Source organism: Rhinatrema bivittatum, chromosome 13 (genome assembly GCF_901001135.1).
Source record: "Rhinatrema bivittatum chromosome 13, aRhiBiv1.1, whole genome shotgun sequence".
Classification (NCBI taxonomy): Eukaryota; Metazoa; Chordata; class Amphibia; order Gymnophiona; family Rhinatrematidae; genus Rhinatrema; species Rhinatrema bivittatum.
The window spans coordinates 21750386-21775372 of NC_042627.1; the positions used below are offsets into that span (position 1 = coordinate 21750386).

The 24987-nt window shown below is 42.8% G+C and overlaps 1 protein-coding gene across 1 annotated transcript in view; it reads left to right on the forward strand.

Moving 5' to 3' along the window:
* CELF6 (CUGBP Elav-like family member 6) overlaps positions 1-24987 on the forward strand; it is a 417202-nt gene that overhangs the window by 353649 nt on the left and 38566 nt on the right. The window contains exons 4-8 of the mRNA XM_029575372.1: positions 918-1046; positions 4364-4443; positions 13734-13877; positions 14675-14819; positions 22934-23083. Coding sequence (XP_029431232.1) covers positions 918-1046; positions 4364-4443; positions 13734-13877; positions 14675-14819; positions 22934-23083 — 648 coding nt within the window. The remainder of the gene's footprint in view (positions 1-917; positions 1047-4363; positions 4444-13733; positions 13878-14674; positions 14820-22933; positions 23084-24987) is intronic.

Here is a 24987-nt window from a genome sequence, read left to right on the forward strand (position 1 = left end):
TCCTGATGTCATTGTTTTATGAGGAATGAGAGTTTCCGTTTTTCCATGCAGAGTCTGGCTTTTTGTGATTTCCAGTTCAGTTTTTGTTTGCACGCTACCATTTATATTTTCTGGCCATTTTATTCTACATTTGGTGAGGAATCTGTCTGTGTTCTGGTGTGTGACAGAAGTGAGGTATTCTGCTATTGTGTAGTTTCTGTGTAGGGATCTCTAGCAGCTGCATGTTCTATTTTCTTAATAGGAGATGTATTGGTGTTTTAGGGCCTGGTGTAATGTCTGCAAAATTGTATATTCATGAGTAGGGTTCTTACTGAAGTGTATGGAAACATAATATCCATGTTGTAAGTGATATTTTTATATTAGAAGACTGTACTTTGAATGTCCTTTTTCATGTAAAATCTGTTATGCATAATTTTTAATTGGATGCGTGGTGAGAGCAGGCGTGGGCGCAAGGCTGTAGGATCTGTCAAACACCTAATACCCTTGCGCCATCCCCGAGAGAGTGTGTCACGCACAGACCCTCCCCATTCACCTATCTCCCACTTCCCCAGGGCGCAAATGCTGGGGAAGGTTGGACGCGGATGGTAGAGTTTCCAGGAGCGTGTCGGGGTTGCCCGTTTCCTAAAAATATTATCACCGACAGTCTTATCTGCCATTACCTCTGGGAACTCTTGACCCCTGCCTGCCCAGCATTTCAAATCATGGACAGGGCAAGACTTCAAGAGGTGATTTGACCTGCGCTGTGCCTCTGGGAGGGAGGGAGGGGAGTGCCATTTCATCCCTTGCCTCAGGCAGCAGATTGCCCTGAGCCACCTCTGCCTGTATGGCACTTCTTATGTTTTGAAGTTCTTATGTTCTTATGTCCATCCATTGTGCTGTACTGTGTGATTTGTTAATAAAGTTTGGTTTGTTTCTAGAAGACAGGAAACTCTTTGTGGGAATGTTGGGGAAGCAGCAAAGTGAGGATGACGTAAGGCGACTGTTTGAACCTTTTGGACAGATTGAAGAATGCACAATCTTGCGAGGCCCTGATGGAGCCAGTAAAGGTAGGAGAATGTTAGCAGAAAGCATGAATGAGAAACACACCCAAGCTGGAGCTGGACACGGAAGAGCTAGGATGGAGGATATCGAATGCAGGATGCTGTTGTAGTAAAGACATAGAGATTGTAGGGAAGTATATGAGGATGGCAGATCGAGGTGAACAGAATTTATTTATTTATTTTATTTAACAGCTTTTCTATACCGACATTAAAATACACATCATATCGGTTTACATTTTAACGTAAAAAAGGTGGAAATTACAATAAACAGGGAAAGGGGGGAGCAGGGCAACTGATAAATACAAAAGGAAGCACAGAGAGGCGAAATTTAGCAAAGTGAAAACTAAAGAGAATACAGTATGCAAAAAGTAAAACATATCTACAAATATACAAGCAGTAGTATGTGGCTACAGAAGAAAGTGATAAGAGGTTTGAGGGAAGCCTGGGTTAGATTATGGGTTGGGATGTTATTTTGATATATAAGGATTATTATAATTAATAATGATCTACTTATTTTTGTTATAATTCTTTATTTTGTTTATGTAATTGATATTGTTTGCTTATTTACATGCATTTAAATGGAAGATTGCTGAAGGTGGTAGTTTAGTGCTCTTGAGGGATTAAATGGAGAATATGACCTGCAGGAAGCTGAGAAAGGGGTATGGTGGGAGTTTAGGAGAGGAGAGCTGAGAGGCTAGGGAATTCAAATAAAAAGGAGAAAGGAAAGTTAGAGATTAAATATTAGGGACATGCACTCAGGTTTTTTTTTTTCATTTTGTTTTATGTTTTCTATTTTTTTGGGGGGGTTAATTTGTTTTTGTTTGTCTATTTAAAACAAAACAAAACAAACAAAAAAAAAAGAAAATCCTGAAAAACAAAACATAAAGAGAAAATGTCAGGTTCACCCTGCCCCTTCCTGTCTGCCACTAAAGACCCTCCACAGTGCTCGCCAGTCTCTCCTGGACCTCCGCCCACCCGTGAGTCTTAAGGTCAGGAGCAACCCCCAGTCACTCCTGCTCTGCTCAATCTCAAAATGGTGCTGGCTGGTCCTTAGGCCAGTACCATTTTGTTGTGTGGAGATATCACTATACCTCCTTACTTCTGTACACAGGGCCAGCCGGCGCCAATTTGTTGTGTGGAGATATCTCTGTACCTCCTTACTTCTGTACACAGGGCCAGCCGGTGCCAATTTGTTGTGTGGAGATATCTCTGTACCTCCTTACTTCTGTACATCAGGGCCAGTCGATGCCAATTTGTTGTGTGGAGATATCTCTGTACCTCCTTACTTCTGTACACAGGGCCAGCCGGTGCCAATTTGTTGTTATGGAGATATCTCTGTACCTCCTTACTTCTGTACACAGGGCCAGCCGGTGCCAATTTGTTGTGTGGAGATATCTCTGTACCTCCTTACTTCTGTACACAGGGCCAGCCAGTGCCAATTTGTTGTGTGGAGATATCTCTGTACCTCCTTACTTCTGTACACAGGGCCAGCCGGTGCCAATTTGTTGTGTGGAGATATCTCTGTACCTCCTTACTTCTGTACACAGGGCCAGCCGGTGCCAATTTGTTGTGTGGAGATATCTCTGTACCTCCTTACTTCTGTACACAGGGCCAGCCGGTGCCAATTTGTTGTGTGGAGATATCTCTGTACCTCCTTACTTCTGTACACAGGGCCAGCCAGTGCCAATTTGTTGTGTGGAGATATCTCTGTACCTTCTTACTTCTGTACATCAGGGCCAGTCGATGCCAATTTGTTGTGTGGAGATATCTCTGTACCTTCTTACTTCTGTACATCAGGGCCAGTCGATGCCAATTTGTTGTGTGGAGATATCTCTGTACCTCCTTACTTCTGTACACAGGGCCAGCCGGTGCCAATTTGTTGTTATGGAGATATCTCTGTACCTCCTTACTTCTGTACACAGGGCCAGTCGGTGCCAATTTGTTGTGTGGAGATATCTCTGTACCTCCTTACTTCTGTACACAGGGCCAGCCGGTGCCAATTTGTTGTGTGGAGATATCTCTGTACCTCCTTACTTCTGTACACAGGGCCAGCCGGTGCCAATTTGTTGTTATGGAGATATCTCTGTACCTCCTTACTTCTGTACACAGGGCCAGTCGGTGCCAATTTGTTGTGTGGAGATATCTCTGTACCTCCTTACTTCTGTACACAGGGCCAGCCGGTGCCAATTTGTTGTGTGGAGATATCTCTGTACCTCCTTACTTCTGTACACAGGGCCAGCTGGTGTCAATTTGTTGTTATGGAGATATCTCTGTACCTCCTTACTTCTGTACACAGGGCCAGTCGGTGCCAATTTGTTGTGTGGAGATATCTCTGTACCTCCTTATCTCTGTACACAAGGCCAGCCGGTGCCAATTTGTTTGTGGAGATATCTCTGTACCTCCTTACTTCTGTACACAGGGCCGGCCGGTGCCAATTTGTTGTTATGGAGATATCTCTGTACCTCCTTACTTCTGTACACAGGGCCAGTCGGTGCCAATTTGTTGTGTGGAGATATCTCTGTACCTCCTTACTTCTGTACACAGGGCCAGCCGGTGCCAATTTGTTTGTGGAGATATCTCTGTACCTCCTTACTTCTGTACACAGGGCCGGCCGGTGCCAATTTGTTGTGTGGAGATATCTCTGTACCTTCTTACTTCTGTACATCAGGGCCAGTCGGTGCCATTTTGAGACAGAGACCTGGCAGGGCAGGAGCAACTTGGAATTGCTCCTGCCCCTTAGACCCGAAGATGGGATAAGTGGTGGGGAAGGGAGTCCCCAAGGGGGAGACTGACATATTTTGAAAATGAATTGAAAACAAACTTTTGTTTGCTGTTGTTTCATTTCATTTTCAAAACAAAATAAAATAGGATATATTTTTTCAGACGAAAGCATATCCCTATTAGACATAAACATGAGTGTTTAGTTGGGTTTTTTGGTCACGTATTCCCTCCTTTCTCTTTTTCCTTCCAGCTGAGTCAGAATGAGAGCTGGGATCCTGGTGTCATCAGGCTTCATTCACAACTCCCCGGGGTTCACCCCCTTTGTTGTTAGATCCACCCGCTGTTTCCAGTTCTGATGCCGAGAGCCGTGCACCAGGGCTGGGTAGTTATGAATGAAGGCTCAAGGCACCAGATCTCATCTTTGACTCCTATTGGGCTGGAAGAAAAAGATGAAATTAGGAATTACCAAGGCCAAAAAAACCCCCCCAAGAATAGCCAGTACTGCCAGAGTTTGTGACTAATAATATGGTTATCCGCCCCTACGACTGAATCACCATACGATGACTTTCCAGCTGACTGTACATTTCCATTTTTCTGTCCAGGCTGTGCCTTTGTAAAGTATGGGAGCCACGCTGAAGCCCAGGCAGCCATCAATAGCCTTCATGGTAGCCAGACCATGCCGGTAAGTGCTTACAGCACCAGTCACTGGGAGTGAATGCCGCAGGTCAAGGTGCAGAGTAGGTGCAGGAGAATTATATTATTGCTGCCACTTGTATCTAGTTACTGTCTGCTATTTCTTCCTCTTCCCAGTTCCAGCACCCCTGTTCATTGTAACTTTTGTTTTGTCTTCTCTATACCATGTTATTAGTTAGTTAGGTTACTACCCTTGTTATTTGTAAACCGACATGATATGATCTGTATCATGAATGCCGGTATAAAAAAAGCAATAAATAAATAAATAATAAATATCGTGAGCCACAAAGCAAAGCAAAAAAAAAGCCTTCTGCCATCAATAGCTGCAGAATCTGGGTATTCACCATATCCTTTTCTGGTTATTCATACTTTGTACTCCCATATATATTGTAGTGAATTTAGAGTAGTGAAAATGAAAGATCATAGTAAGAAAATGCTGCTGTACTTTAAAGTAGCTGGATTTGCATATAGTATATTTACATACCTTTTTTCATTGGCTATTACAACATTAGTTGAGCATGACCTGTGTCCTGATTGGCTCAGATTAGTAATGATCTCCTGGCATGATATAAGGGACTAAACCTAGTCTTTGTATATTTAGATTTGATTTCTTGCTTTTTCTTCAAAGTGAGTTACAACTAAAAATAGTTCAATGCAAATATATTACATAACCCCTTTGTAGTGGATGGACTATATCTCAAAGGGCCATAAAATAATTTATACATCTTGGGGCTCAATCCATTGTTACCTTTATCATCTACTTGTCTCTAAGAGTGGGTTTTTATCTCTTGGGGGGGGGGGGGGGAAGGATATCCTTCAAGGCCTGGGGCTGGAGTGGAACCACTTCTGTGTGTGTGTGTGTGTGTGTGTGACTCTTTGGGGTAGGAACACTAATAATCCAGACTGGACTCACTGGATGGGTGTTCAAATAAAAGTTTACTGTGATTCATTCCCAAATAATTAGGGTGCATAAATAATATATTGTCCAGATACATCCCGGTGTCACTGTTGTCCAAGACTACAGATTCATGGTCTCTTTACCTCTGTGGCGGTGTCCCTCAGTACAGGGGCTTGGAACTTATTTATCCTCCATGAGGTTGGAAGGGTAATTGTCCCGAATTGGCTGGGTATCCTAACCATGACAGATGTCTCCTTCCACACAATACCTGAGGTCCAAAGGGTACTTCCACCTGACCATGACCTGTATCCTGGGGTGGAAACTCCTGTGGGGGTCTCCCTGATGTTCTTCAATCTTCTTCACACAAAAGTCGAGGACCTTCTAGTGGGAAAGGCCTCTAACTGGAAACAGTTCTTAAAACTTCCAGCTCTGGGTAAGAAAGTGGGTAGAAAAACCTTCCTTCCCAAATTCTGATAGGCAAAAATAGACCTGGGGGAAAAAACAGTCTTCTTTTTTCACCTTGATGGTTGCTGGTCAGGTAGTGGTGTAGCCATGGATGGGCTGTGACCCACCCACTTTGCACTCAGGCCCACCCAATCAGAGTTACCCGGCACCTGAGAAGAGAGGCCCATTCAGGGCCATCACGAAATTCATCCAACGCAGCTCAAGGCATGACCTGACCTTAGCAGGGCCATCATGGAGCTCATACTGCATGGCCAGAGAGGAGAGGCCCTACAGTTGTAGGGCTGACACAGAGCTCATCCCTCATGGCCCGAGAAGAGAGGCCCAACCATCAAAGGGCCGTCGTGGAGCTCATCCCAAGCGGCCTGTTGCCTGAGAAGCGGCCCGACCATCGCAGGGCCATCACAGAACTCAACTCAAGTGGCCCGACGCCCGAGAAAAGGCCTGACCATTGCAGGGTCATCACAGAGCTCAACACGCATGGCCAGACAAGAGGCCTTGCAGCAAGGAGGCCCAGAAGAGAGAGAGAGAGAGAGGCCCTGATAGTGTGTGTGTTTGTGTATGAGAAAGAGAGACATAATGGGAGAGAGAAGCATATGTGTGTGAAAGAGCATGGGAATGAGAAGCTTGTGTGTGTACATAAGAGAGAGAGCATGAGAGTGAGAAGCCTATGTATGTATGAGAGAGAGCATGGGAGTGAGAAGCCTGGGTGTGGGTGTATGAGAGAGAGCTTGGGAGTGAGAAGACTGAGTGTGGGTGTATGAAAGAAAGCATGGGAATGAGAAGCCTGTGTGTGTGTATGAAAGAGAGCATGGGAGTGAGAAGCCTCTGTGTGTGTGTGTGTATGAGAGAGAGCATGGTAATGAGAAGCCTGTATGTATGAAAGAAAGCATGTGGATGTGAGAGACGGTGTGAGAGAGAGCATGTGGGAGTGGAAGCCTGCATGTGGGAGACAGCATGTAAGAAAGTCTGTGAGTATGTGGGAGTAGAAACCTTTGTATGAGAGTGGGAGCCTGTATATGCGAGTGGGAGCCTGGGTAAAAGAGAGTGTGAGGGAGTGAGAACCTGCATGTGAGAGTGAGAGCCTGCATGTGAAAGAGAGCATATGAGAGTGGGAGCAGGAGCCTATGTGTATGTGAGATAGAGCATGCAAGAGTGGGAGCCTGTATGAGAGAAAGCATGTGATTGAGAGAGTACATGTGAGAGAGAATCTGTGTGTGTGTATGAAAGAGGAAGGAAAGAAGACAAGAGGAGAAAGGAGAAACAGAAAGAATAAAAGAGACCCTGAAATAGGAATTAGGAAAAGACAGACAAAGGTGAACAAAGACTGGGACCAACCAATTAGAAAAATAAGATCAGACAACAAAGGTAAAAAAAAAATATTTTGACTTTCAGCGATTGGAATATGCAATCTTTGGGAATGTGCATTTCTTATATATTTGTATTTTGCTGTTTCTTCAGTGTTCACAGAGGCTGAGGCTGGTTTCTCAGGCTTTCCATTTCAGTTTTGTCTGTATGTTTGTTTCTAATTTGTAGTCCCTTATTCTGTATTAGATAAGGCTCTGTCTGTGTTGCACATGTATGACAGAAGTGCAGTATTTTGGCTAGTGTGTAGTTTCTCAGCAGGGATTTGCAGCAGCTCGGCTTGTTCAGTATGTCCTCTACGTAGTGTATTAGTGTTCTAGGGCTTGGTATAATGCTTGCCTTTGCTGCCTTTTTGAGATAAGGTTGCTGCTGTTATGGTATGACATGGGAAGGTTCTAGGTGTTGTTTTTTTGTTTTGTAGGGATTTGTCTTTGGCATTGGAGGGAGTTTGTGTTGCTGTCACTGAGGTGGCACCAGCATTTGAATATATATATTTTTTTGCATGCCCTAGTTCTGTTCTTGAAAATCTTAAGTTCTTCTGAAGATTTCCATGATTGTTGCTGTTTTATTGTAGTTATGATATTCTCTGCATTTTTGGAAAGAGGATTCATAAAAGAATACATTTATCTTTGTCTTATTACATAATTGGACCTGATGTTTCTGTTAAACTTCTGTGACTTTTTGCATGATGTGCATTTATAAACTGCAATAAATATAAAAACAATTAATATAGATTAATACAGTATTTTTAATGCTGGTAAGTGCTTGGAATAATAGAATTAAAATATTTTAAAGCATCACTCATGATAAACAACTTAGAAATCCATTGTCAGATACACTCTAAGGCATTATTTATTGATAAGTGTACAAATGGTAGGGCCTAGACTTGTATGTCAACTGCCCACCCATGTTAACCTTGGCCCCCCCCCTCCCCAAAAAAAAAAAAAATTCATTTCTGGCTACGCCACTGAGGTCAGGGGAAACAGCCTGCCAGGAATGCAGGAAAAGATGCAAAAAATCGTTCTCTCACTCAGCTGTCCTGCCAGTCCTGTACCAGGAGAAGACAAGGCAGTACCTCTCTCCTTCCTGATCTAGGCTGAAGGCCTACACTAGGAGAGCGCTCCAAACAGTAACACTTCTCTCTCTCTGCACGGCCCCACTCTCCTATCTCCTAGTCCTCCCTTGTGAGCTACGGGCTGTCCATTCCAGCAAGTCTCTTGGTATGTCCCTCTCATCTGGCTAAGGGCTGAGAGCTAGGGCTGTCTAATGGAGACCCAAGGAGGGTCTCTACAATTAAATGGAATGAAAACTAAGGGGGTTAGTTGTCAAAGGATTCAAGTGCCTAACTTTGGGAGTTAGATTCCTAAACTGGCCTTCTTGAAAATGTAGTAAGGCTGAGCGCCTAAATTTAGGTTTATACTTTTTCTAGGCTTTTAAATTTAAGAACCTGAAACCAGGGTGGCCACAGGGGTGGACTTAGAATGGGAAAACAAAGTTAAGAGCTTAGAAGTGATTTTCAGCACTAGGCACCTAGCATCGGAGCCTAAATCTAGGAAAATCAATAGCAGCTCCTGAGTTTTAGAATCCTAAATGTAGGTGAATTTTCAGCCCCAAAGTTTAGGGACTTAAGTTTGAATGAAAATTGGTTCCTAACGTAGGTCCCTAAATTTAGGGGCTCAGCTTTTTTTGAATATCAGCCTCCTTGGAAACTCAGCCGTACAACAGAAAAGAAAAAACCTGCAAGCACTAGCCCTGTAATCCATGTTCTTGTTACTAAAGTCTTGTTCAAACAGTCAGGCTTTCAGTTTCATGCAGAACAACAGATCATTGTTTTCCAGCCAAAGATGAAGAGGGACAGATGGGAAGGGTAATAGCTGAAAGCCCTCATCCTGGTACCCGCCAGTTTAGTGGAGTACAGCGCGGGGGTAGCTAACATTGCTTGTTGGGATTAGCTCAGGGCATAAAGCCACTACAGGTCCGCCAAGGGTTGTGGCATCGCTATTCGGCAGGACCAAAAAATGGGTGGACAGGAACCTGCACTTTAAATAAAATTCAATCGGCAGCCGGTGCAGCTTCTCCAAAATGAAAACAAATGCGCGTGGAGTTGACAATGCAATCCGCATGGGCTCTTTTCTTCCTCCACCTCTGCGGACAGTCACCTCTGAATGCAACCAAAAGTATGCCCGAACAACGAGCGTGGCTTGAGGCAAAGCATGCACGTGCAGCACTGGTTGCATGCAAGATTATCCTCCCCCGATGACTGTCGCTGGACCAGTGCAGGGTTGCCAGTGGGCTCCATGATGCAGTCCCAGTTCTATCCCATTGCATGCCTGGACCTGATTTCCACAAGAAAAGTGTCTACGAAATGCTGCTGGGTGAGAAAGGAGAGCATCGCTTTTTTTTTTTTTTTTTTTTAAATATGCAAGCACTATTTGAAATGCATGCCTCTGGATCGATCAAAATCAGTTTATCCATTTTGAGATCAATTTTGAAAGCCATTGCCCTCCCTGGGTGCAGTTAAACATGCATCGTGCCCTTGCACACATAATTGTAGCCCCAGTGAGAAGAGGCGTTCCTGGGTGCTTCCACGCAAGCGCAGCCATTTGAATTTCTTAAAGTATGCGCGTGTTCAGTCTTGGGAAATCCCACACACACGCCAGAGCAGCCGTCAATGTGTGCCGTGAGTTTTCCTGGGGATGATTTTCAAAGTGAAACTCTGCAGGTCCTTTGGCTTTGAAAATTGGGGCAAAGACTGTGGCTAAAATGTACCCCCGGGGCTTGCACCGACGCGGGCATTTGGCACATTACCCCAGAGGGCCAATTTTCAAACTCCCTGCGTTGCTACGGAGATCGTGGGTACTTTCCCCAAACACACACACACACACACACACACACACACACACACATACACACTTACACACTCTTTGCACCACTTTTCATAGTAAAGGTCCGTGCAGACTCTCACGTCAGTAATTGCCACAGGGACAAAGCATGCACAGACACTTCACTTGCTTTGGGTTTTAAAATGTATTCTGTGTGCATTATTTACCTCCTCCTCCTAATGCGGCTAAAACTACCAGTGTCATGGGAGCCCGGGTAAAGGATAGAAGGCGATTTCCAGACGGTCCTTGTACCCAGGTGAAAACACATTCGGACAGGGAAATGGCTTTTGAACATTGTCACCCCCAGGGTCAATTTTCAAACAATGCTCGGTGCTTCATTTAGGAGCTCAGCTGAAAATGTCCTCATTTTAGGCTCCTAGAGGTCAATATTCAAAACTAAACATAACCTGGAGTTAGAAGGATAACTGATGAGTTAGATGGAGAATTTGGCGTTAGATGGATAAGTCGTGAGCTATCCATCTAAATGGCTTTGAATATTGACCTCCTAATGTTTAGAATCCTAAACCTAGGCCTGCCATTCATTTCCCTAGGTTTAGATGCCTAAATTGGGAGCTGAGTGATGGCAATAAGTACTAAATACCTAATTTCTCTTCTCTGCCCTCTGTTTTTTAGGTCACTTATCCCAAGGGTTGATATAGGTGCCTAACTCCCCAAGATACCTTGAGAGCAATTGTAAAGTCCCCCCCCAGTTTTAAAAATAGTATTATGTGCCCATGGGCCTGCAAGCTGATTTTCAAAGGGAAACTCTCCACAGAAAATCTCACGGCGGCCACTGCTGCAGGGACCTTACATAGTTTGTGGGAGCTTCACTCGGGATAACAACAGAAAACTTTGTTCTGGAGCAGGTCCTCGAAAACTAGATTGTTTCCCATGGCCGAGACTCCACGGTAAAAGAGTACATTTGGAATCAAAGAGCATCGTCCCTCCTCGGACAAAAACGTAAGCGAAACATCACTGTCAGGGCTGCACCTCTGAGAAAAGTCAGCCGGGAAGTCAGCACCCATCAGAAGTGGCCATGTCCGCAGCACCACTGGAGCAAAACCCTCGTAGAAACTGGGTCCAGCCTTCATCGTCATCAGCCTCTCCCATATACTGTGGAGTCATCTTCACCAGCCTCTCCCATATACTGTGGAGTCATCGTCATCAGCCTCTCCCATATACTGTGGAGTCATCTTCACCAGCCTCTCCCATATACTGTGGAGTCATCGTCATCAGCCTCTCCCATATACTGTGGATGCAGCAGTAGCAAGAAACAGTCACTGGTGATGAGCTGGTGAGTTCCCTGCATTAGAAAAACACAAAGCAGAAATACGAAACAAATGCCATCGAGGGAGAAGAAATGGTGCAGATGGGTGACGGCTTCATCCTTTTGGCAGCGCCATGCCCCTCTGCACCCAACCCATACCCCCCCCCGACACAGCGTCCAGCTTGGAAAGTCTGGAAGGAGGAAAAGGACCGGTTCGGGTGTTTCGTGTGGCCCAGCTCCATCAGATCTGAGCCGATGAATCCTGCAATTGAATCCTGCACACTCGGGCCTGAAGTATCCTGCTGAACTGGAAACTGCTGTGCTGAAAGAAACCATAAATGCCCAGGAGGCTCGTCGCTCACAGGTCTGCTGTGGCCATTGGGCAGCCTAACCCACAGAAAGGACCGTTGTCGTGCCCTAGCTAACACATTTTAGGCGCTTGAAAACAGCCCCGTGTGCCGCACCCACTGAAGCTACTCCGAGCCTTTACTGTGTCCTCTCCGTTCATGCCATGTCAGAGGGCCCCAGAACAGAGGTGGAAAACTTACAGTGGAGCATCCAAGCTTTCGTGAGAAAAAAAAAAGCAGTCCCCTGAGCATTCCTCCTGCTCTCCCCTTGATGCCTTCTGTGATAGACCTATCCTCATGTATTGCAGTCTGTCTTGTGGACTGTGGGAGCCATCTTGAGACCATGCAGGACATAGAACACAACACATGGCAATAAAACAGTTTTTATGCAGTCATGGCAATGGCTAAGAGCTTGTGGGATGGGTCTTTATATCAATTCATGATATCACTGTGCCTTGGACATTTTGAAGGGTACAAAATATTAGAAAAACATTATCCTCTCAACCTTTTGCTTGGAAATTCATCTGCATTGTATAAATAAATGCAGATTATTATTATTATTTTTTTAAAATGTGTTCAAGTGTGTGGTGGTATCTGTCTGTTGCCTCCTTCTCCTTTTTCTCTCTCCTCCTCCACTGTCTCTCCCCCCCCCCCCTCCCCCTTCGAAAAAGAATTAGTGCATATCCCTTTATATTGCTTTGGACAATTTTTAATCTGTAAATAAATAAGTAACCCAGATTTAGGATGCACGATAAGGCAGGGCTTCCCAAACCTGTCCCGGGGAGTCCACAGCCAGTTGGCTTTTCAGGATATTCACAATGAATATGCATGAGAGAGATTTGCATATCGTGGAGAATCAGTGTATGCATATTCACTGTGATATGTTGAAAATCTGGCTGGATGTAGGATCCCCCGGACTAGGATTGGGTAGCCCTGCGCTAGGACCGGAGGGGGTCATTTTACCAAAAGGAGGCCCAGTGCCTGACTTAGCTAGCCAAATGGAGGATGCTCGGATTGTGTAATTTTTTTACCTATGCTGCCAGGGGGTTGCTGAGGGCACGCGGGAAGGAGGAGCTATCGGAAATAATACAGGGGATGGTACATGAGTGAATCACGCTGTGGGCATTGAACTTGCTGATAAGGATGTGCAAAGCCCATGGGCCAGCCCTGCATTTTTATAGGGAAACTCCATGGGGAGCTTCCCTATGAAAATGTGCTTGCCAGCAACATAGGGACTTTAAAAATTGGACCCCCCCTGTAGCTTTATTAATATGAACTCCCATGTTTATAATGTACAGATAGAAGGCCTTGACATGATTTATCACTGTATCCCATTGTAGGTGTGTATTTAAATGCATGTTGTTTTATTACTTGAATAACCATTAAAAGGTTTTCCGATAACTTTTATGTTTCTGGCTCTGTTTTATTCCCTATCGTTTTGCCTTCTCTCCGCACATTTATGTCTTCCCTTTTATTTTCGTTTTTTTCCTCATTTTCTTCTTCTTTTCAGGGTTTCCAGCCCAGGCTTATCTCCCATATCTACCTTTCTTTTTCTACATTACATTATCATTGTAGGCCTTCCCAGTGACCTTTTTGTCTACCCAGGAACATGTACGCCTTGTTTTTCAGATTATGTGTCATAGTCTCCCTGCCAGTCATGTAAATTGTAGGTGATTAATCCTTGGTGAAGGTGAAGCAGAATAAAGCTAGCTGCTGCAGCAATCTTTTTCATTCAATGCATAATTAAACTATGGAATTAGTTGCCAGAGAATCTGGTCAAGGCTAGCAGTATGGCTGAGTTTAAAAAAAAACGGTTTGGCCAAGTTTCTGGGGGGATAGGTCCATTAATAATTAATGGGCGGAATGACTGGGGTGTCTCCATGAGAGCAACATACAATGACCTTTCCTTTTCGGACATATTATCGGGCACTTTCTAAGCTGGCCACTGCCGGAGACAGGAAGCCGGAGTCAATGGACCATGACTGACCTAGTGAAACAGTCTTATGTTCTTGCATCTTTATGGGCTATTTATATTTCTCTATTTTTTTTTTTCCAAAGGGGGCCTCTTCTAGTCTTGTAGTGAAATTTGCAGACACAGACAAGGAGAGGACTTTGAGGCGGATGCATCAGATGGCAGGACAACTGGGTATCTTTAATCCTATGACCATTCAGTTCGGAGCTTATGGAGCATATACACAAGCGGTAAGGAACCCCACCTAGTCACATGATGAGTGGATAAAAATGCTGGCTGACGCATGCAGGCATCCTTGCGTGCTTGATTGTATGCAGGTGTATATTAGAGATGTGCATCATTTTTTGTGTTCGTGTCGTTCTTCCTTTTTCGGCCGCCATGGAAAATGTCGGTTTTTTTCGGTTTGGGTCTTTTTTTTCGCGAAAAATCGATTTTTAGTTAGTGCGTGCTAACTCCTCATTAGCGCGCGCTAACTCCTGTTAGTGCGCACTAATAAAAACCGTTAGATTTTGTTACTTTTTGTTAGTTTTTGTTAGTGCGCGCTAACGGGGAGTTAGCGCGCACTAACGGGGAGTTAGCGCGCCCTGACTCCCGTTAGTGCGCACTAATCGGAAAAACAGGAAAATCCTGATTTTTTTCAGGCTCCCTGAAACATGCCGAATTGGACAATTTCGTTGCAATTTTCCAATTCGGCAAAAACAAATGCACATCTCTAGTGTATATTGCATGCAAGAGCAAGGCTCTCTATGTGCTCCCTGAGAATGCACAAGAACGCTGTCAAGAGAATACGCGTTGAAATAAAAAAATAAACTTACTACAGGTTGCACAGTGTTCACCTTTTAATATACAGTGATAAGCATCTCTAAAGAGAGTGGCCCTAAGGTGACGCATAAATAACATGAGTTCCTTCTAATTTTATTTGCTCTTTATTTTCTTCCCTGTTTTATTCATTTTTTTTCCTTTTGTCCTTCTTGCCCATCTTTTTTTTTTTGTCTCTTCCATTTCTTTCTTCCTTCGTTTTCTTAAGATAATGCAGCAGCAGGCAGCACTAATGGCTGCAGCACAAGGCACTTGCCTGAATCCCATGGCAGCGATCGCAGCGGCCCAGATGCAGCAGATGGCAGCCTTCAATGTTAGTGGACTGGTGGCTGCACCCATGACACCCTCATCAGGTGACCGTCATTCTTCCATCATTAGAAAGTGCATTCAAACAATAAGGCAATAAAAGAATTATTCATCTGGGGGGTCATTTTCAAAAGGAGTTGCACACATTAAACCCTCAGTTTATGAGCATAAATTGGCTTTTGAAAGCCATTCGGGGAGGTTGTGTGGGGAAAGGTACGCGCTTCGTTGGATTATGTGCAGACATTTCCCGGCACTCACGGTAGGCATCCCAGGGATGGAGTTGGGGCAGGAAAGCCTTCACATGCATTCTTTACATTTTTCTTTTTTTTTTTTAAGTATTGTGTGTAAATGTATGCACAGAACCTTGCATCTGCCCAGGAACAGAGGTGACTTGGTGAGCGTATGGCCATGCATGTACCAGCACAACTAATGCAGGGTTTATGTGCATTCATCTGCTTTGTACCCACAGAGTTTAGCCCTGCATGGTCTGCTGAAAATCACTCTGACTGCGGAACAGACACCCAGCATATGGTGCATGGCTTTTGAACGTTTTGTAGAAAAGAGAGAGTCTGTGCTCAGAGAGCTTCTCAACAGACTATTGTGATAACATGCTCACCTGGACTGTTGTGTCTAATTCTGGAGGCCTTTCTTCCACTTGATTATTGCAGTGCCCTAGAAGAGGCTTCCCCCTCTTCTACATTAAATTCATTGCAATGGTTTCAGAATGTCGCTGCCCAACTTATTACACGGGCATCTCCCAAAGAGCACATTATCCCAGTTCTCGTTAGCTTGCACTGACTACCCGTGAAGTGGCAGATCATGTTCAAAGTCTTAACTCTGATATTTAAAGCTCTTAAAGGTTTAGCCCCCTCTCTCTCTCCCCCCCCCCCCCCTCCCCGATGTTTTATACACCGTATTAAAAGTCCTTGCCGCGTGCTCGGCTCATCTTTTCACAATCTTTTAGACATACTTTCAGCCAAGCAGGTATGATGACTTGGTGAGACGTGATCGTCTGTCTGGGGGTCACTGATTCCCTCCTCTGGAATTCTCTTCCAGAAGATTTCAAGAATAAAACATCTACTTATTTGTTTTAAAACTCTTATATTCCGCTGTAAAGCAACAAATTGTTGTTCAAAGTGGAGTACAAAAACATGACATACATAAATTAAAACATATTGCAATTGACAGAACACCAATGTTAAAATCACAATGTAAAATACAATACTTAAAGTGATGTTACACCTATTTGAAAAGCACTTTACATCTTGTTCCTCTCTCAACTGCCTGGTAAAGCATTCCTTAATAAAGAGCCCATGTAAGAAAATGCCCTTGATCATGTCTGCTGCATTTTCTATTCACGAGGAGGGGGAATAGCTACAAGTTTACCTCCAAAGGACCTCAGGTTTTGAGGTGGCTCATAGTTGTATAAGCTTTTCCGCAAGGCGCATGGGTTTTCAGAATACAGTGATTTATGCTTGATGGTTACAATCTGAGTTGAGTGCCATTGTGTGGGCAACCAATGTAAACCACTTAAAGTGGGAGTAATAAGATCATTCTGTTGTAAGCTGGCAATTAATCTAGCTGCACAGTGTTTTATAAGCTGTAGGAAGGCCAATGTCTAGTCCATTACAATAATCTGACCTGAAACAACAGGTCTGTAGCACTGTACGAAAAGGGTTCTGAGCCAATATGAACCCGCAAAGGCCATAAAATTTGAAGTTTAAAAAAAATGCCACCTTGGCCACATGTTTAATATGTGCTTTAAAAGGTAACTGAGGATCTCAAATTAGCCCAGGATTTCATGCTTCAGAGTAAATTGTCAGTTCAATCCCACTGTACATCAAGCACAGTAAGCAGGGCTGGTGCAAGGGTGTCAGGTGCCCTAGGCGAACCTTCTGCCTTGCGCTCAAACCCCGCCCCCCCCCAAATCCAGGCCCTGGCTCTGGCCCCGACCTCATTCAATCAGACAGGCCCCCTTCTCTTGCACACACTTAGGTTCCTTGTCTCATTCACACACACACACACACACACACACACACACACACACACACACACCCTTACATAGGCTTCCTCCCTCTCTCTCACTAACACCATTGAGCTTTCATACGTACACACACACACACACACACACACACACACACACACCCTTACATAGGCTTCCTCCCTCTCTCTCACTAACACCATTGAGCTTTCATACGTACACACACACACACACACCCCCTTACATAGGCTTCCTCCCTCTCTCTCACTAACACCATTGAGCTTTCATACGTACACACACACACACACACACACACACAGGCACTGCCCGCAGCCTGCCAAGTCTCTGCTCTCGGCTGTGAGTGGGATGGGTTCCATTTGTGGCCCCATATGACTGCTCTTTGCCACCCCCTAATGGCTATTCTTCAAAGTAACATCATCTTATACCATCAATGTTTGCTGTAGCCCATTAGTAAGCTAGATAATGAGACCTCATATATACTATGGCAGGGTACTAGTGGGTTAGTCCCTGAATGCCAATAGTTCAATAATGCGGTGATAAGTTCTGCATACACCGTCACAAGATTATAATCATAGGTCTCACAGAACGATCAGAGTACCGGCAACGTGTTGTCAGTTACTGGAGATTATAGACAGTAGAAAGGATAAACACTTATCGTAGCTTATGTGTGGTTGCAGTCAGGGACTGGCGTATTGGCCCGACACGGCTCGTGTTTCTGGGGAACCTTCTTCAGGGGCCGCAGTGTGCCAGTGTATTTTCCAGACTGCCCGCTTTTTCTGCTACTTGGCTGCAGCGTTGTTTCGGCAGCCAAGTAGCAGAAAAAGCGGGCAGTCTGGAAAATACACTGGCACACTGCGGCCCCTGAAGAAGGTTCCCCAGAAACACGAGCCGTGTCGGGCCAATACGCCAGTCCCTGACTGCAACCACACATAAGCTACGATAAGTGTTTATCCTTTCTACTGTCTATAATCTCCAGTAACTGACAACACGTTGCCGGTACTCTGATCGTTCTGTGAGACCTATGATTATAATCTTGTGACGGTGTATGCAGAACTTATCACCGCATTATTGAACTATTGGCATTCAGGGACTAACCCACTAGTACCCTGCCATAGTATATATGAGGTCTCATTATCTAGCTTACTAATGGGCTACAGCAAACATTGATGGTATAAGATGATGTTACTTTGAAGAATTGTCATAGATTGCATCATACATTCAACAGTCCTTATTTATATTACCCCCTAATGGCTAGCATCCCCGGACCTGACAGCCCTTTCTTGTAGGTTTCAGGAAGCAGTTGAAAACTTGTTTGTTTTCTCAAGCTTTTTAGCTGCACCTGTCAGGATGGGCCTGTTTTTGATCTATGGTTGTCATAGACTTGGCTCGCATAAATAATTGGTTTTAATTTCTCCCAAAGAATGGTAGTTATATATATTGGGCCTTAACAGCTTTACCACCTTTGCTTGTATTTGGCCTGTAATTTATGCTTGTCTTTTGGCTTTATTTATTGATTGATACGGTGTTTGTTGTGACATGCTTTAATTTATGTTATGTTTCTTCTTGTAAACTGCCAAGATTTTTAGATCATGCAGGCTATAAATTTTATTAAAGTAAAGTAATATAGACAGTATGGAGGTGATCCAGAGAAAGGCTTCCAAAATAGTACAGGTTCTGCACCAAAATCCCTATAAAATGAGACTAAAGGTCCTAAATATATGTACGTTAGAGGAAAGGAGAGATGGAGCACATTAAAAGGTCCACGACATTTAAGGTGCACTGTCTGAGGTTGTTCCCCTCCAATTATCTTACTTTGGTATATAAGTTGATTGGGTTGATATACTCCTTGAATTTTGAAAAATATAAAATAAAAACATATGATAATAAATTGACTGCAGAGACAGTGAGGGTATATTTATTGTTTTGGAGATATGATAAAGACATTCAAATACCTGTAAGGGATTAATAATGCACAAATAAGACTCTTTTGATGAAATGGAACTTCTAGAAGAAGGGGTCATTTTATGAGGCTCCAAGGGAGTACATTGAGGAGTAACATCACAAAATCTTTTTTACGGAAAGCACGGTGGATGTGTAAAGTGCCCTAATCTAAGTTCTTGGAGGAGAAGTCCATTAATGGCTATTAATCAATTTTACTTAGGGAATAGCCACTGCTATTAATTGCATCAGTAGCATGGGATCTTCTTAGTGTTTGGGTAATTGCCAGGTTCTTGTGGCCTGGTTTTGGCCTCTGTTGGAAACAGGATGCTGGGCTTGATGGACCCTTGGTCTGACCCAGCATGGCACTTTCTTATGTTCTTATGTTCCTAATGTTGGAAGGGTTGAAGGCTAAAATAGTAATAGGCATTAAGAATGCATGGGTTAAGCACAGAGCATCTTTAGAGGAGGAGGGCAGAGCAAGATGATGGTTGCTCACTATCTCTCTTGATGCTTGGAGCCCTTTTTCCTTGTATTTCTATGCTCAATTTGTACTAGTATGGTCAAGTGGAAAGGAAAGGTTAGATCTTACCTGATTGAGCTCTCAAGTGTCCCTGTTCCAGAATCAATTGAGCGATTCATCATTCAAGATAATGCCCAGCCCCAATCTTCCGTGAGTATGCTTTGCAGTGAGATGGTAGAGAAGAATTTGCTACAATCCATTGCGGCTCTGGATACCTCTTTCAGTCCAGAGGAAAGAAGAACGCCAGTGTATCCAACTGGAGAAGGCTTTGTGTTTCCAGTCAATGACATTCTACCTGATGCATCGAGGAGGCCCCAGATGGAAGCCACAGAGATGGCATCATCGAATGACTCCAAGGAGATGATGGTCAGGCCACTAGAGACTATCCACATGAGAGTCCAAGAGATGATTGTCTTGCAAGAAGGAACTTTATCGCAGTACGCTTTGGATGAGAGTACGGAAACTTCCTTTTCTATCATTAAACCTCAGATATTCACTTTGGAAGAGATTTGGCTACCTATTGAAGACCTTGGGAGAACTTTGTCTCTTCATATTGTGCACGTTGCCTCTAATTTAAAAGATATTAATACACAACTTAATGTCCGGGAAAAATCATTGGCAGAATGTTCCAAAAGAGTGGATGTTGTGGAACAGAAAGCGAAACAACTTCAAACAAATGTTACAGCTTTAATTAAAGATAATTCTGTGATTCATAGGAAGTTGGAGAATCTTGAAAATATTTCTAAAGCAAAGAATCTTTGTCTGATTAACTTTCCTAAGAGTGACTTCAAGTCTCTTAAAAGAAATGTTTAGGAAATATTTGCTTGAGGTATTAAAAGCTCCAGCTAAATCTGTTCCACCTGTTGCTCGTGCTTTTAACCTGCCTACGACTCAAAAGGAGAAACCCACAATTTTAGAAGAGAATCTAGTTTCATCTACTCCCCTGGATGCTGGAAATTTAACAGCTTTTCTAGGTCATATTAATGATGAAACAATAGTGGTTAATTTGGTTTTGGAACCAGATAAAGCCTAGATTAGGAAATTGTTCTTTAAGCATAGTGATGAGTTGTTTTATCACTGTAAAATGTAAATGTTTCCAGATGTGGCTCATGCCCCCAGTCAAGACGAAGACAATTTTTGTTAAAACCCAAAGAATTACAGATTCTTTGTTAAAACCCAAAGAATTACCGGAGTGAAGGCAAAACGCTATACTTCGGTATATAAAAAACCCCAAATAAATAAATAAATAAATAAATAAGATTGGTGCTATGTTCTATTTAAAGTATCTAGCAAAATGTTTAGTTAGATACTGTAATGTTAACTATGCTTTTTTTTAATCTAGCCTTTTGACTTCTTTTTTATCTGGCTAGGTTCCTTCTGACTCTACATAATTTAATGTTCTACATTTCTTGACTAAATTTGGGTATTATCTTCTATAAAATTATGGGTTGGTGAGTCAGTGAGCTATCCCATACTTTTCATGCTTTCTTGGAAATTTCTCCGATTGTGGCCATTCCTCCTTTAATTTTGTGGGCATTTGTGTATTTCTTTATTTTATATGACATATGTATTAATATTAATTCTTATGTGTACATTTTTCACTACAAGATGTGTACACTTTTCACTACAAGATATGTTTCTTGGAATTTTTTTGTTTAAATGTGATAAAAATAAAGTTTAAAAAAAAAAAATCCTGCGGCCGCTACTTGTGACCTTGGACAAGTTACTTTTACCCTTCATTGCCTCAAGTGCAAACTTACAGGGTCATCTATTATTTCACAATAGGGCCTTAACGCATACAATAAATAACGCAAGGCAAATTCGAATGCAAATTCCATATTGAGTATTCCAGTGGGAGGCGTTTGGGTGAAGTTAATGGAAATGAGGGTCATTGGAATCTGATGTGATACAGCAATGCACAATATAGTGCCAGAAATAACTACACCTATTTTTTGGTGCATTGTGCATTTTGGAAGGTGGAGGGGAGTTTAGAGGGATGGTGTTACAGAAACATTCTGAGGTATTCATAGTAAAATTTATATCACTAAAGATTTGTAGTCATTATAATAGATGAAAAGAATAACTAGAGGAGTAGATTTGTGCTACATAAATTTATCAACACAAATTTATTGCACCTTGTGGAAATTTATCGTGGGTGCTATTTCCGCTATATTTATAGCATTTTGATAAATCTAGGGGTAAGATTGTGAGTCCTCTGGGGGACAGAGAAATACCTACAGTACTTGAATGTAACTTTGTTTAAAGTTCCTTAAAAAGCGGAATATAAATCAAAATAAATAACAAAGTTGCAAAAAGGTGAAGAGAGAATGGAAGCATGGCCTAGTGGCATCACAGGACATGGGGGGAATCCAGACTGTTACAAGGAAGCTACTTCTCAAGAGTAAGGATGGGAAGAAAAAGGAAGGTAGCCAGGTTGGGCTACTAGGCTGACAGAGGGTTGATTGGCACTTCCTGGCAGGTAAACTGAGTAGCGGCAGACCAGGTAAATCCCGCTAAATATCCCAGGTAACTTTATAACTGGTAACCTCCCACTCGCCACTCTTCTTAATCTGTATTTTTATTGTTTTTATTATTAATATGTCATAATCTGTTCTGGGTCCTTTGTGGAGGAAGGTGGCAAATAAAGGCAATGTAAGAACATAAGCAGGCTTGGATTTATGCATAGGTACTCTAGGCCCATGTCTAGGGTGGCCCGAAGAGTAAAAATGTAGCTGCCTCATTCTGTCTTTCCTACTACCATGGGGCAGAACAGAAAAGAGCACCTGCTGCCCCCCCCCCCCCCACCCCGTGCAGTCTGCTGGAATTCAATAAGAACCATTGCCTGCTACCCCCCTCCACATGTGTGGATTTGATTTTCAAATCTAAATATGTCATTTTCCAGAAAATGTTTGCCTGCACAAATTGGAGGCGTAAAGTCCGCGGCTACCCCTGTAGATTCCGTGTAAAAATGAGTTGCAAGGTTTGTACACACGGACGGACGTTGTAGCTACCCGGGTTATTTGAGAATCACTCCCTTTGTTATCAGATTGTCTGTTGAAAAGCTCTCTGCTCCTAATCTCCTTTTTAAATTGATTTTCCTGTTCTTTAATGTGTGGCACATTATTTAGTGCCTCAATATGCATGTGTTTAGTAAACAGATGCAGCCATTGAAGTGGGTAAAGGTGAACTGAACATTGCCCTTAGGTTGGTTGATGGTGCTGTTTGTTAGCTTAGGCAGCATTTTTTTCCCCCAGTATTTACTTTTTATTGTATTATACAATTTATTGTATTATATTATATTATTGTATAATACGATCTGTGTTACTGATACAGTCCATCAGAGCTTGGGATCCTCATGCTTACTTTATCAATATTCAGTATAGGGTTGTCCTCTTTTTCCAGTTTTTACCTGGACAGACCTTTTCAAATCCTTCACTGCTTCTGATACAGAACTGGATACTGCAGGGACACTAAAAATATAAACCGGACACAAGAAGAGGACATTTCCTTCTGAACCAAGACAGTTCCCTTTTTTTTTTTTAATCAAGAGTTTGCTGTAGTGTCTTGCCATGAAAGCAGTGCCATTTCTCAGCGAAATACTTGTGTTTCATAAAGCAACGTGGTGCAGTTCTACGATGCCTGGCACACGACACGATAATGTTGCAATTTTTCCTTTTTCTCTTTCCCTTCTGGCTTAGGCACAAGCACACCGCCAGGCATCGGCACAGCCACTGTGCCCAGTATAGCCGCACCCATCGGGGTAAATGGATTTAGTGCCCTCCCACCGCAGACCAATGGGCAGCCAGCATCAGAGACCATTTACACCAATGGCATCCATCCATATCCAGGTGTGCCTGGGGGGGAGGGAGGGCACGACTAATTAAACATGTTTATTCCCTATATAAAGCACTTGATGTTCAGTCACTCACTAAGAGGTCGATATTCAGCTACAGACTGTCCAAGTAAGTTACCCGGATAAGCTTACAGCAGCCCCAATAACTTACCCAGATAAATTAGTATAGCCAAGTTATCTGGCTAAATTAGTTGGATATCCAGCTTCCTTAAAAGCGCCGTTGGAAATCCCCCTTTGTCTGGATAAATTTTACCCAGGTAAAATACATCCGGTTAGAGGGACAGGAATTAAAACCTCTGGGTTTGTCCGAGTAACTCGCATTTCACCTCCTAGGTTGACTGAACATTCCTGTTCTTATAATTGGGACATGACTTGTGGGTAGATAGCTTCAGTTATCGAAGTCCGTTTCATTGTAGTTAGCCAGATGGCAGCATGTATATTATTTAAATGTAATGCACAAAGCATGAAATGGCTCCGATCTGTATTATTTACATGCCCTTTGCATGAGAATCCCACATAGAAGGGTGCTTGATAGAAAGGGAATGTTCTATTGTAATGGCCTTTAATAAGGCTATGAATAACAGATGTCACATACCTGTGTGTGTACATATTCATAAGATTTTATTTAAACACATTTTATAACAAATCTTTTAAAAGGTTCTTATATCACCACAATACAATACAATATAAAACATTAGACATCAACACTCACTCTCCACGTACATACTCAATACAGTACATTAAACAACTTTCACAATATTTATTTTAAATATATTTAATACAATTACCAAAAAGATTGTTTAACACTCCCACAAGTGTGATCCAAATATTTGGAAGAGGAATGAAAAACATAAGGATCATACCACCAGGAAAATAAAGGAATTGTGTGTAAAGAGTAATTTGGTACTTGTGGGAGTGTTAAACAATCTTTTTGGTAATTGTATTAAATATATTTAAAATGAATATTGTGAAAGTTGTTTAATGTACTGTATTGAGCATGTATGTGGAGAGTGAGTGTTGATGTCTAATTATATACATGTTTTATATTGTATTGTATTGTGGTGATATAAGAACCTTTTAAAAGATTTGTTATAAAATGTGTTTAAATAAAATCTTAAGAATATGTTCACACATAGGTATGTGATATTTGTTATTCATGGCTGAATATACCTCTGGTTGAAACCCATGATGTTTATGTATACTTTAATAAGGCTAGCCTTTTTCATTTTAAAATAAAAGGAAAACGAACAAACAAATTCTAAGGTTTTTATTGTATGTGCATTGTACAGGGCGCCTCACTTGCTCCCAAACTGAACAGTAGGCTTGCATTCCCCATTCCCTTCTCCCAGGTCATAACAAAGCAGAAGGACCCCAATATCCCACCTCCTGCAGTTCAGTCATAGGGCAGCTTCTGAGTCTTTTTAAGAGCCCATGACACAGCTTGTTCCTGTCACTGTTCTACTAGAACTTTCTAGGGATGATGTGGAAATGTTCGGAGAAACTCTGTGGTTGGCTGCTTGCAACTACTTTTACTGAGCACCAAGTGGCACTGGTTGCCTCACAAACCAGTTCGGGATGGCAGCTTTTGCCCGAGGAGAATATGGCAGTCACAAGAGAGCAGATTATCCAGTGGTCTTTTAACTTTTCCTCAGGGGAGTTATGGCATTAGTTCTATCTTCTCAGTAGATTAAGCATGGTTACAATTACAAATACCTAAAGTACTGGTTAAGAAAAACAAGGCTGGAGCAGCCCTGCAGCCATCTGTGCAGCGAGGAGTCCAAGTGAAATGAAGCCAGCGAGCTTTGATTGCGGTATGGAGAAATTACAGGATGTGAGGATCTAAAACTCACATCCTGTCTGACTGGTCAAAACGTGTCTGTCAGATTGTTAAAAAAAAAA